Here is a 13,421-nt window from a genome sequence, read left to right on the forward strand (position 1 = left end):
CTCTTAAGAAGAAATTTGAGGCACTTTAAGGCTGAAGTGTGTAAATGCTATCTGCTGTAATTCACCTTGTTGTCAGAAGACTTCTGTAAAAGTTTATTAAAACTATACAACTTTTACACAAAAATATCACTACACTACTATAACTGTTATTGCATTAGCAAAAGACGCATCCAGCTAGCCCACACACAAGCCCAGGAAAAAACCCACATCGTAATCAGTGTTCATACAACAGCAGCAGATGTTTTTGTACTGAATTATACTGAGATAAAAATAGACGTCAGCGACCACTTTTGATGTCTGGATCCTTTGATTCGCTTCTCAATAGACAGGAAGTGAATGAGTGTGTAGCTCTGTTTCCACCTGACATCAGAATATTGGGCAAGAGTGCGTGCGTGAGTGCGTGCGTGAGTGCGTGCGTGAGTGCGTGCGTGAGTGCGTGCGTGAGTGCGTGCGTGAGTGCGTGCGTGAGTGAGTGCGTGAGTGAGTGCGTGCATGCGTGCGAAAGTTATTGAGTGCGAGAGTGAGTACCTTTCGAATATGTGAAGTGTCTGCTGTACGAGTTCCTGTGATTGGGCTGCTGCTGTAGAAACAATACCACAATAGGTTTAGTGCATTACTGTCTCGACCAGTCAGATTCTAAATAATCTAAAAATAAAATATAAACTCCAGGTGTTTAATCATTATTGGTGTACATAATATATTGATTCATAAAACTAATTAAAATTGTATGTAAAATGTAGTCTTCTTTGTTTGTTTAAGTTATTTAAGTGTTTTTGTCATGTGTGTTACAGCGCCTATGTCGAGAAGTACCTGCTGGAGAAGTCTCGGCTCGTTTACCAGGAACACAATGAAAGGTATGAACCCCCTTTAAAAAACACACACTGTACATGTTTGTTGTATGTCTGCAGCGGTGTGTGTTAGTGCTGAACACAATGCTTGTTGATGAGGCTGCTTCACAAAATAAATCCCATCCTTGGCTTCAGCTCTGACACAGGGGCAGCAGGGTGAATAAATCCACTTTTGTGTTGGAAAGGCCACATGTGGGAACAATTGCGCCACACAGACCGCTGCTGTCTAAGCCTCGTACAACAGCCTCTCCAGTCACATGTACAAAACTCACCCTCCAAGCAGCTCACAGTGATTGAAAAAAGCTAATCTCTCTGGTTTGAACATCGATGGCGTGTGAAGGAACCGGCGCTTTCTGAGCCCCAGACCATCTTTTCATAATGGTGTGGAGTTGCAGCTCCATTAAATCCAGTCATTTGGTTTGTATCAGATGTAATATGACCCATGAAGAGACCTAAGAGTTGAGAAATGGCACATGGCTGTAAACAGCTAATATTACCTGATGATATGAAAAATCATGATTTGGTCTTCAAGATTTCCTTTAGTTCTGCAATTTCTGTGGAGTGCAGTTGGTTAAAGAATGATGTTTAACAGTTACATCCAATATGTAGAACGGCCGTGAGCGATGTTCTTGTTAAAGCTTACATTTTAACAGCTCGACAACCCTCTCTTACTATCTTTTTATCTTTTAATGTAAAGACACATTAAACAGGAAAGTGTGAAGTCCCCTCTCCTCTCTCCTGAAAACTTTCCAATGTTTCATAAACTCACAAAGATATTTTCATGTCATTTAACTGTTGTTCTAGTGTGTGTGTGTCTGTCTGTGTGTGTGAGAGAGAGAGAGAGAGAGAGAGAGAGAGAGAGTGAGAAAGAAAGAGAGAGAGAGAGAGAGAGAGGTCTATTCTAATGTTCACTAGGTATAGGTAAGAGGGTGTGTGTGAGCAAGAGAGAGGGAGGTCTATTAGAGAGAGAGAGAGAGAGAGAGAGAGGGAGGTCTATTAGAGAGAGAGAGAGAGAGAGAGAGAGAGGGAGGTCTATTAGAGAGGGAGAGAGAGGTCTATTCTAATGTGCACTAGGTATAGGTAAGAGGGTGTGTGTGAGCAAGAGAGAGGGAGGTCTATTAGAGAGAGAGAGAGAGAGAGAGGGAGGTCTATTAGAGAGAGAGAGAGAGAGAGAGAGAGGGAGGTCTATTAGAGAGAGAGAGAGAGAGAGAGAGAGAGGGAGGTCTATTAGAGAGGGAGAGAGAGGTCTATTCTAATGTGCACTAGGTATAGGTAAGTGTGTGTGTGTGTAAGCATTAATGCTGTCATGGTCACTTATTGAGACAGATTGCTGACCTCAAACTCCCACTGCTTAGCGAGGGGCTCTGTCCAGCTCCAGCTGCTCAGTGACCCCTGACCTCCATCAGCCCACCCTGCTCACTGACCCTCTGCTGGGGGACGTGACGCTTTCTCACTTTCTCTCTTTATCAGCGCTGTATGTCTGTACCACTGGAAAAAGTATTGCGTTTGTTGATCCTGACTCCAGCTGCGTTTTTTCCTTCCAGGAACTACCATGTGTTTTACTACCTGCTGGCAGGCGCGAGCGAGGAGGAGAGGACCACCTTCCACCTCCTCAAGCCTGAAGAATACCATTACCTCAGTCAGGTAACCACACCCTCAGCACTGAGAATCTGATTATCACTGAAGTGTGAACTTGTGTGTGTGTGTTTGTGTGCGTGTGTTTGTGTGCGTGCGTGTGTTTGTGCGTGTGTGTGTGTTTGTGTGTGTGTGCGTGTGTGTGTGTGCGTGTGTGTGCGTGTGTGCGCGTGTGCGTGTTTGTGTGCGTGTGTGTGTGTTTGTGTGTGCATCAGTGTTCTGCTCACCAAGGCACAAACCGGCTGGAAGGGAAAGCTGTGTGCAGAGGAAACTTGTTCCATTGTTCCTGGTGTAGCCTCCCATAAAAAATCTAATCTCTTAGCTATTAAACCATGCTGTCATTTCCATAACACACCGCTTTCTCTCTTCCGTCTTCTGTGTGTGTGTTGTTGCCATGTCCCGTGTTTACTTAAACAACTGTGTGTTTTTAACAGTACCTAAGCATGTGTACAGCTCATAACTTGTTGTAAATTGTGCGTCTGACATTTTCATTTTCCTGACAGTATTTCTGTCGCATCTTCCTTTCCTCTCTCTCTCTCTTTCCATCTACACCTCCACGCTGGGTGGAAACGTCATTCCTCCGAGATCACGATGTAACGTCTAAGACAATCACAAGGCTTTCTGTCTCTCTGACGAGGCTTCTGTGTGTCTTAGTCCAGTAAAAGAGGCGTAACTTCCCACTCTGTCCCAAAAAAGGAAAAAAAAAACCCACTCCATTATTGGATGACCTTTTGAACAATTTATAAAGCCGGCTGAGTTTTTATTGCCGTGTAAATAAATGGATTTATTTCATCTCTATTTTTTTTTTTAACCACATTGCTCACTGTTACAAGAGAGCACAGGCCAAGAATGCGGCAAACTGCACTCAGATCCAGGATGCCACTGTTAACATAAGCTTCTCAGATAAAATATCAGAGAAAGCACCAAATCAAGGAAGCATCTTATTGTACAATGATCATTTCACCGTTATTTTTATGTACGCATTGATTTTAAACAATAGACAAAGCAGCTTTAGAGAACTCTAGACACTGACAATTCCACAAAACTGACACTTCCATACATAGAGCCAGGTCTTTTCAATGAGGTTGAAAGAAAACACTGGGATATTCAAAAGCAAGTCGTGAGGCTCAATGCTTTATTTTAGTCAAGGGCAGTGCTGTAAAGAGGAATTCATTAAACTGGAAAACTGCACCACCTATACAATTAAACTGATAAGCCTGGTGCCCTTAGGTGGATACCAGACAGCAGTAGGATCTTTTATTATTATTATTATTATTGTTGTTATTATTGTTATTATTATTTAATCATTTGAAGTACAATCTACCCCCAAATCATCTTTTTTATCAGTATTCTTTTCTAAAAGCTCCTTCAGCAGATTAGTGTTACTCTCCCCGGTCAGTCACAGCGGCACTAGCCGATCAGGCTCGCGCGTACAGAAAAAGGACGGACAAAGCTTTCCTCTGTCACGTGAGCACTGATAAAGATGTGGCGTCACGTGTTATAGAGGAAGCCCACGTTTGCCCTCACCCACCCTGTTTGGTAGAAGTTGTGTGATATCACAGCTGGCTGATGGGTTTGGGATTTGCAAACTATAATTATATATATTATACTATATACTGTAATTATTTAAATGGTGGCTGCTTGACATTCATTCGTGATTTATGAGTCAAGCCTAGAATGAGAAATCGTTCATATAAAGTATTCAAAATATCTCCGACAAAACTCTAGTTTACTCCAGACGCTGAACACGTACCCAGACGCTGACCACACGTGACAGTCAGCCCCAAAAGCTCGGGTGTGAACTCCAGCAACAGGCCGTCTTTTCATGCCCCGCTCGCTAGTTTTTTTGATCTGCTTTTCACTCCCATTCACACAGAAAGCTGGCTTTCATACTTTGCTCCTGTAAATATGTTTTTGCTCTCAAGGTTCTATGTGGAAAATAATCACGAGAAGATTTATGACCAAGATTACCAGCTGTCCTCAAAGTAGCCAGTGTGTGTTAGTGGCAAATTCCAGGCGTTTTTCCTGAACGCTGTCACCGTTGCTCTCTTGCTCAACTCTCAGATCGGATGACACTCCCAGGAACGAGCAGAAATGTTAAGAATTTGACAAGTTATGCCCAGAATTCCACGCACACACTCCGACCTGGACGAGTTGTGTCAGTTTCTGTTTATTTAAATGATAGGCGTCTCAGTTTTTTAAAAAAGCGCCTGACAGCTATTTGTTAAGCCACTTCCACTGACCTCGGCCTGAACCTTACGTAGAATTCACACTAGGTGTATAAATGACAAGTGTGTGACATCTGTCCAATATGCGAGGACCTCGACAACGTCTTATCTGTACACTTCTCTCTGGAGTTGGGGGAAAAACGGAGACATGTATGTCAATAATAAGTATAGATATTTTTACTCTCTAGAACATCTTCCACAAGGAGTTGTTCACCTCAGGCCTAAATACTGGGCAGATGTACCGTTAGTGTACTTAAGCAGATTTATACTTTTAGCACAATGAATTCTTCTGCTTATTTTTCAGTACATTTCCAACTTTTCACATGATGCATATGATTTACATTTTTCCCTGGTTACCAATCTAGATAAACTTTATCATCAATATTTAAAACGTCGTACAAATTTGTAAAGATACCAATCATCTTATCTTTTTATTCACAGTTATGAATATGAACAGAATGAGTTTATTGTGCAACAAGCTTCGCTTCATTAAAATTCCGCAAATAATTTACTCGTGATGTTTTATGTGTTTGTATTTGAACAAACTGAGAGATGATCCAACAGATTGGATTACATATGAATCACATCACTGTTACCCAAACTTCTTAACATTTCTTAACAAATACTTATGAATTTCCAGTTTTAAAAACAGTGTGTACTCTTTGACCTTGGCTCGTGCTTGAAAACTTTCCTCCGGAGCACAAAATGCAGATGAGACAAAATCACAGCCATCTACAACTCTACTCGCTCCAAGGTCACTTATGTAGCATAGTCAATGATTTAAAATCAGATCACTTACTAGCGCAACTGTAGGAACATGCATGAGTGGCCTACTCATGACCACTATTTAAACCAGGAAACCGTAAACAGAGCTAAATATGATGCTGAGTGACGTCCCTGACTGATTAGTCAGTAGGTTACTTATTATGTTATCGCTGTCAGATTAGCAAAAACATGTGCTGACAATATAGTATCGCTGCTTTTGAGCCAAACTGCTGCTTTTTGTCTTTCACTTCCTTTTTTCACTCCTGCATATATGTTTGTGTGTGTGTGTGTGTGTGTGTCTACTGCATCTCAATGAATGATTGATTATAGATGACTGAACTTCTTAACAGATGTAGTTATTTGTATAATCCCGTGTCATGTGTGTGTCCTAGTTTAATGTACCTTTATGCCTCACTAATACTGCATGTAGAGAGTGTGGAATGTCTGAATGTTGCCTAACCTCATGTACCTTACTTCCAGATGACAAAGAAACCACAGAAACTGCACTGGGAAAATTACTATGAGAGCGAACTGGTCAGTATTTGTGTGTTGAACAGCGTGTGTGTTGATGCTATCGGGATCGCTGGCTTCCTCACCCTCTTTTTCCATAGCTCTCAATTTACGCAAGAGTCCACCCTCATGCTGTGTGTGTGTGTGTGTGTGTGTTTGGGTTGGTTTTTATTTTATACTTTTTTGGTCATTGTGCTTTGTGGATCCTCTTGGACACGAACAATATAACCACCTAGTGTGTTAACCTCTGACCAGATCTTAGGCTATCTGGTAGCAAACACTGACAAATTTGAACAAGAGGATGATAAGTAAGAGTATAAACACACTCTTATTTGCATTGGGAGAGGTTTTTGCCAGCTCCACTCGTGTTGACTTAGCCTCGCCGTGGCCGCATTGCCAGTCCATCCTGATGGTGTCGAGTTGCCCCTGAACTTGACCTCTGGCCTCTGAATGAGTGTCTTGAGCATTAAAGGTTAAACTGAACTGTGTGACAGTGTTCTGTAACCATGAGGCCATAGGGTCTGGAGCTTCAATATCAGTGACTAAAAAAGGTCTGTGTTTTTGTGAGTTTGCCTGTTTTTAGTCATGCAGTAATTCCACACTTGTGAATGCAGATGCAGCTACTCCAATCAGATTTTGTCCAAAAAGTAAGTGATTCCATCACTCTCCTACCTCCGCGAGTTTCTTTTACAGACTTGCGAAAGCTCTCTGTGTCCTTGCGCGAGTATGGAATGTTATTAATATCAGTGGAAATAAGGACCCTGGTGAATTTCTGCCCCGTGCCAAAATATTAATCCTCTGAATGCAGGCAATTCTGTAATAGCTGTCATGCCACTTTGAGCTTAAACCCTAAAACACCTTCCTATAGTCACAAGTTTGTTGTTCTTGGAAAGCGTGGTGACAGTTAACATGAGAAATTGCCCCTTCTACAGTTCCTACGCTGGAAACATGAACGCTAACAGGCTGGATCCCGGTCTAAGTGTGGCACCGATTATGTTTCAGAGTTATTTGCCTTTCCATTGCTCTGGTATGCTGTAATTATAGGATCAATGGCCGAGGTGGGAGATGAAGGAGACGCTGTCTCATTACAAGGCGGACACTGTGTAAATGCTCTTGTGTTTTCATGAGCAGGTAGAGTCACTCCGTGCCAGCTCAGGAATTCTGCTGTCAGTGACAGTTTTCCTCATGCACACCGCTCTCCCTCGGAGTCTCTCTACCTCCCACACCGTTTACTATCAAACCCGGGAGGAAAGGGAGCGCTAACAGACATCCAGAATGAGATGTATCTTTATGACTAATCCAAACCTAACATGTTTAAAAGACAGCACCAATCTCCATTCGGTGACTCCTACAAACTCGAATTTCTGCTACGTCTGGGCTCCGAGCCATTCCATTTCAAACCTTGTTAAACATCTGCTACTTCAACAATACCTCTGAATTTATACTCCTGTTCTTATTTAGATTACCTGCTCCTTTGGTGTAGGCCCAGCGTGCATCACGCTGCTGCTCAGCTCCATTTTGTTCAATGTATTAAGTAATAAATTGCTGCTTCCCTTATTGCCTTTGCACATGCGCCAGATTTACCGCTAAAGCGCTCTGAATTTTCCACTGCAGGGGCAGAACATGCCAACGCTGCTATTCACCAGGGCTCTTATTTCCAACCCGGAAAATGCCTGCTTTAATCAAATTTCATAAGGACACAGTGATTCGATTCAACTCCATGTCGGTTCTAAGAAAACAGTCAAGCAGCTTTGCATTTGCATTCTCACGTGTGAGTGTTACTGTGCATCACTGAGTGGTTTATATCAGTAGTAGAGTTTCCATCCATCTGTTTCACGCAAATATCTCATCTGGTGATTATAGTCACCATGATCTTTTTTCTGTACAATACATTTCCTGCAGAAATTCTATTAGTATGCGTTGAAGTAAAAGAAAAGCACGAGTAATCCTGTATTAGAAAAGTCATCAAGTAAGAATCAGTGGAGGTAAGTGGAAAATAAAATGCAGTTTGAATAAATAAAGTAAGTGAATAATGAAAATAGCGAGTGTTGTACGTTCGAATATAAGAATTGGAATATGAGGTGTGTTTTAGTAAAATAAAATCTGAGAGGAGGGAGGAAATATATATGAAGACAGCAGTAATAATATGGTAAAATAATAATAATAATAAAATGCTAATTCTCTAGTTCATATTCTGAACACTGAGTTTCAGTTTGTATCTGATCAGGAAGATAGTGAGCTCTTTATTGAAAAAGGAGGCAAAAGCAAAAATAACAAATAAATATTCTTTAATTTCAAAATAGTTTATTGTATGTAGACTGTAGAATAGTAAGACAGAGAACAGACAGACAGGTAGGTAGATACACTGCATTGGCAAAAGTTTTGGGACATCTGCCTTTTCTTTCACATGAATGAAATATGGAGTTGGCTCACCCTTTACAGATGTAACTCTTCTGGGAAGGCTTTCCACAAGGTTTAGGAGTGTGTTTATGGGAATCTTTGACCATTCCTCTAGAAGCGCATTAGTGGGGTCAGGCACTGATGTTGGACGAGAAGGTCTGTCTCACAGTCTCCGCTCTAATTCATCCCAAAGGTGTTCTATCAGGTTGAGGTCAGGACTCTGTGAAGTTCCTCCACACCAAACTCGCTCATCCATGTCTTTATGGACCTTGCTTTGTGCACTGGTGCGCAGTCATGTTGGAACAGGAAGGGGTCATCCCCAAACTGTTCCCACAAAGTTGGAGGCAAGAAATTGTCCAAGGGGCTGAGCCCAACCCCTGAAAAACAACTGAATTCAATGATCTAGAGGAGTGTCCCAAAACTTTTGGCAATATAGTATATAATTTACTGATCCCATGTGGGAAAATCTTTTGTTATAGCAGCTTAGTCAGTTACACGAGACAACACAAACGCACACAAAAATATAAAATGTGTAGAGAGCAGAGACTAAACACAGAGACTCATCTGTGGTATTAGGTTCAGGGTAAGTTTGAAGACGGAGATGGAAACAAATTGAATGAATAACACCGAATCTCTCCAAGATTGTGTGGCATCATCTCTTTCGCATCTTAATAAAATTTTAGTAACCATAGCGGATGGAAATATTCACACTTGTGGACTTCATAACATTTCTAAATCAAACATTTGGATGGAAACAGTTTGCGTGTTGGTGTGGGAGGCCCTGCTGGACACACGGCTGCAGTGTACATGCGTGTTGTGCATGCTTGAGTGTGTAGTGAAACGGAGGTGGGACGTGTAACTGCATCTTTGTGGAGACCTCACGTTGTGGTGAAGTGTTTAATGGCCGGTGACACGTTGCTTCTTGAAATCAGCAGGACTGCTTCACCGTGGAAGGAGAGGATCTGAAGCACGACTTTGAGCGTCTGCAGCTGGCCATGGAGATGGTGGGGTTCCTGCCAGCCACACGAAAACAGTGAGTCACTTACATCTCCCGGTCCTACTCACAGTAATGAACGTTCACATGCACCGATTTGAACTAAACTGGTTTTCTTTTGTTTTCTTTGCAGAATCTTTTCTCTGCTGTCAGCGATCCTTCATTTAGGCAACATCCGGTATAAGAAGAAGACGTACCGAGATGACTCCATCGACATCTGCAATCTTGATGTCCTGCCCATCGTCTCAGAGCTGCTGGAGGTATAAAATCTGACCATCTTTGCTTGGGTATTGTATATGTAGATCTGTTTCTAGCGTCAGATTATTTAAATAGTAGCACTTTTGCAGCATCCAGGTGAAGTTATCCACTGAAGCAATGGTGAGACTTTGGCTGTTACCAGCACACAGAGACACACATCCACACTCCATCAGCACTGTGCTGGCTCTAAAGGTTCATTAAAGCTGACCAAGAAATGGAAAGCTATAACACACTCGATTATTTCTGCTTAATTCAGAATAAAGTCAAAGCTTTGGAAAGTGGAAAGGCTTAGCCAGCTAGTATCTCAAGTAAAACAAGTTAACAAACTAACAAACAATAAGTTGTTAACTTGAAACTACTTGCTCTGACAAACCTCAGCTCTGAAGTGTGTTACTTAGATTTTCCATGTAGTTCTGTGGTTTTCATGCCCCATCAAGTTGAAAAGGAGGCCACAAATCGTTTCTTCGGAAAAAGCAGACCATCTTAAAAGGAAAATAAAACGGAAACCTTTTCATAGATTTCTTGAAAATTTCACATATTAACTGACCCGACACCTATGGTTAAGCTCTTTCTGTTCTCTCTCCGATCACAGAAACATATCGATTCTCGTGTCAGTTATCTGTTAACCCTCACATTACAAATTCAGTCCGTAAAGAAATGACCGTTAACACCTGGAGTGGTTAAAACTGACTTTGTGTAACAGATGGAGATCAGATAACATTTAAGGAGCAATTAAAGCAGAAACGCAGAACACTACCGGGTTCTCAAATAATAACCTCGCCGACATGCAAATCTCATTCTCTGAGCCATGAGGGAGGTTATAGTGATTTTGCAAGTCAGTAGAAGAATGCGTTTGGGACCCGTGATGTGATAATTAAACAGGAGTTCATAAAATGTAATGCCATAAATGTGCTAACTAGCGGCTTGTGCATCTTCAGTGTAGATGTCAGAGTCAAGAGGCTGACCAGTGTGTCAGGTGTTTACACGTTCAGCTCAAAATCAGCTGCCATTAAACATTTTGGCACATGGCAAGTGCCATGGTAATCAAATAATTGGCCACTTGTTCAAATCACATTATGGCTGGCTGCCAGTTTAACAGGAACTGGCTAGAAAACGAAAGATGATGTGTTTACTGCAGAAAGCCAGCATAAAATTAGCAGCATTTCATTTCAGCAAGCCTTGTTAGGCATGTCGATTTTTTTGGTCTGTTTTTGTTGAAAAGTTTAGCCATTATTGTCCTTTCAACAGATCGAAACTGACCTCTATAATGAAAGTAGTAGCTCAGTATTTATACTGACCAGAATGTTGTTGTTGTTCGGCTGCACTCTATTTCACCAGTAGTCACTTATCACGTTTTGAGTTTTAAACTAGAAGACCTTTTCACACAAACAGGCTCAGTAAAATGATCAGCTAGCTTGTTAGGAAGCTGGGGTCAGAGTCTTATCCTCATGTCATGCATCCAAAAAAAAAAACAAAACACCATCATCTTGAATTTTTCACAGGTCCTGCCGTAAATTTCTGACTTCTAAACAGGGTGAATTACACAGAGATAATCCTCATGCTCTGCATTCCAGGTGAAAGAGGAGATGTTATTTGAAGCCCTGACGACGCGGAAGACGGTGACGGTGGGAGAAAAGCTCATCGTGCCCTACAAATTGGCTGAGGTGAGGACCAAATGAGCGCAGGCTTTATTTCTTCACGCTCCCGAATTCTTCATCAGTCTTCAACGGAGATAGAAAATTCCACACTTGGCAGTTTTTTACGTCCTGTAGCACGGTCAAGCTTAGATTCACAGAATCCTATCTTACGCTGCGCGCCAAATACAGATCTCATTCCTTATTTAGGAATTCTGCCTTCACTCCGTTTCATGATGAAACTCTGTTGCAACCAGCCGTGACCGTGACTTTTACACACAGCTGCTGAAATGGGTTTAAGGCGTAACAGCTGCAGAGTTATTTAAACTATTATTCTAAGAGAACAGCAATTATTCCTGATTTCTGACAGCCTGTTTATGGGCTACATGCATTGCTTGGAAAAATGGCTAGATTAGACTGACAGTACGGACTTAAGGAGAAGTGCGTAATTATGACGATGTCTCTGTAATGTGCGACAGTAACCTCCTTGAGGTGCTTGAGTGATGCGGGTCTAATGCTTCGAATGTATACAGAGATCAAGGAATGCTTATATAAAGACAACTTTCCATACAAATGAATAATAAGCAAAGAATTGATAGTGTATACGAGTCGTGTAAAAGCTCTCACTTTCCACCGTTTAGACACGTCGGGTTCTCGGTGAACGCACGTCTCCTGTCTGAGGCAATCAACCACATAAATAAACCGGTGGACTTGTTGAGACATTCTTTATAGAGGATTTTTTTTGCCTGTGTAATCCTATCCTGTGTGTTTCGACTTACATTTCCTCGCCGTTTCTGAGGTTTTTGCCGTAACAGTTAATGATGAAGTAACGGCCACACTAGTCAGAGGACATCAGTTACTTTTCAATATCAGCAGCTCCCACAGTAGTTTTATCTGCTAAACAATGTAGTCATAGTGTTTATAATAACAGTAACAAGCTGCATGAGGATGTGAGAGGTGGAAGTGACTCAAAAGTCTTTGTGACAGGAACGGACACGGAAAACACTTTTAGGAAACATGAGAAGCCGAGATGCCTGAAATGTAAATGTGTCTTTGAGGGGAAAAAAGGGGGCTGCTAAGTGAGCTGCTGTAGTGTAAGTGATGACAGGAACTACCTTGCTTCACAAAACATTTAAACTATAAATGGTTAACACATCATTTTTTAATAAAGTAAAAATAAAAAAATCATACTCTTTGGCAATTTGCTGTCTTACATATGGAATAAAGCCCTTCAGATGGGCGGGTTTAGTAAAATAATAACCTTAGGCTGGAAACATCAGGCTGCATCACACCACCCGGTCACTGATTTTCAATATATACCCTAGCGCTTTCTTTATTCCTTATGAAACATTGCAGCAGAATGATTTGGATAACCTCTATAATGTGTTCGGCTGCATCGCAACTGATATTTGTTAAGAACAGATTCAACCCTTATCATTAGTGTTGCCTTAACAATGAACAAAACACACAGCTCCTAGTGACATTCCAGCTGATGTAGACACACACACACTCGCAGGATCACAGATGGCTGACTTCCTGTGTGATGCACACTTTCCATCAGGAACCTGACACCGGGGCTATTACACACTCTTTAATCGACACAGGCTTCTTTTAGCTCAGACCCAAACCCAGCTCTTCTAAGTGCTTTTCTCTTAATAACTCTGTATCCTGTAGCTTGGAGGTTGTGCTTTACAGTAAGCAATAATAACTAAAATATCTCTGATTTAATAAGACGTTTTTTTGTAGTGTAATAAATTGTACATGCACTAAGGTGGATCATTGTGGCTGAGTGATATGAGTGATTGCATAAATGATGTCACATGCTAACGATACTCAAATGAGGCTGTAAATGTTTCTTGCTACATTTCTGGATAATTATTCGTCTCGTATAAAGCCAGTAAAAGGGGGTGAGACCCTTGCTGATTGCTACATTTCTGGATAATTATTCGTCTCGTATAAAGCCAGTAAAAGGGGGTGAGACCCTTGCTGTTGCTGATCAATCACCAATCAAACCCAAGGAATCAGAGGTTTTTAATGTTTAGTGAATATCTAATATTGACTTTTACCATGATAACACTAGGCATGATTGAGTTGAACTCCCTGCCCTTGGGGTGTATTAATTTGCACAGCAGCTCCTGCTCCAGAAGTG

At 41.5% G+C, this 13,421-nt stretch overlaps 1 protein-coding gene across 8 annotated transcripts in view; it reads left to right on the plus strand.

The window, feature by feature from the left end:
* myo9aa (myosin IXAa) overlaps positions 1 to 13,421 on the plus strand; it is a 109,581-nt gene that overhangs the window by 56,725 nt on the left and 39,435 nt on the right. For 4 of the 8 annotated variants that reach the window (XM_058400290.1, XM_058400297.1, XM_058400295.1 and 1 more), the window contains exons 4-9: positions 792 to 854; positions 2,393 to 2,492; positions 5,957 to 6,010; positions 9,319 to 9,419; positions 9,514 to 9,640; positions 11,213 to 11,302. In XM_058400290.1, the coding sequence (XP_058256273.1) occupies positions 792 to 854; positions 2,393 to 2,492; positions 5,957 to 6,010; positions 9,319 to 9,419; positions 9,514 to 9,640; positions 11,213 to 11,302 (535 nt within the window). The remainder of the gene's footprint in view (positions 1 to 791; positions 855 to 2,392; positions 2,493 to 5,956; positions 6,011 to 9,318; positions 9,420 to 9,513; positions 9,641 to 11,212; positions 11,303 to 13,421) is intronic. The other 4 variants (XM_058400292.1, XM_058400298.1, XM_058400293.1 and 1 more) reach the window with 3 other exon arrangements.

This window comes from Hemibagrus wyckioides, linkage group LG10 (genome assembly GCF_019097595.1).
Source record: "Hemibagrus wyckioides isolate EC202008001 linkage group LG10, SWU_Hwy_1.0, whole genome shotgun sequence".
Lineage (NCBI taxonomy): Eukaryota > Metazoa > Chordata > Actinopteri > Siluriformes > Bagridae > Hemibagrus > Hemibagrus wyckioides.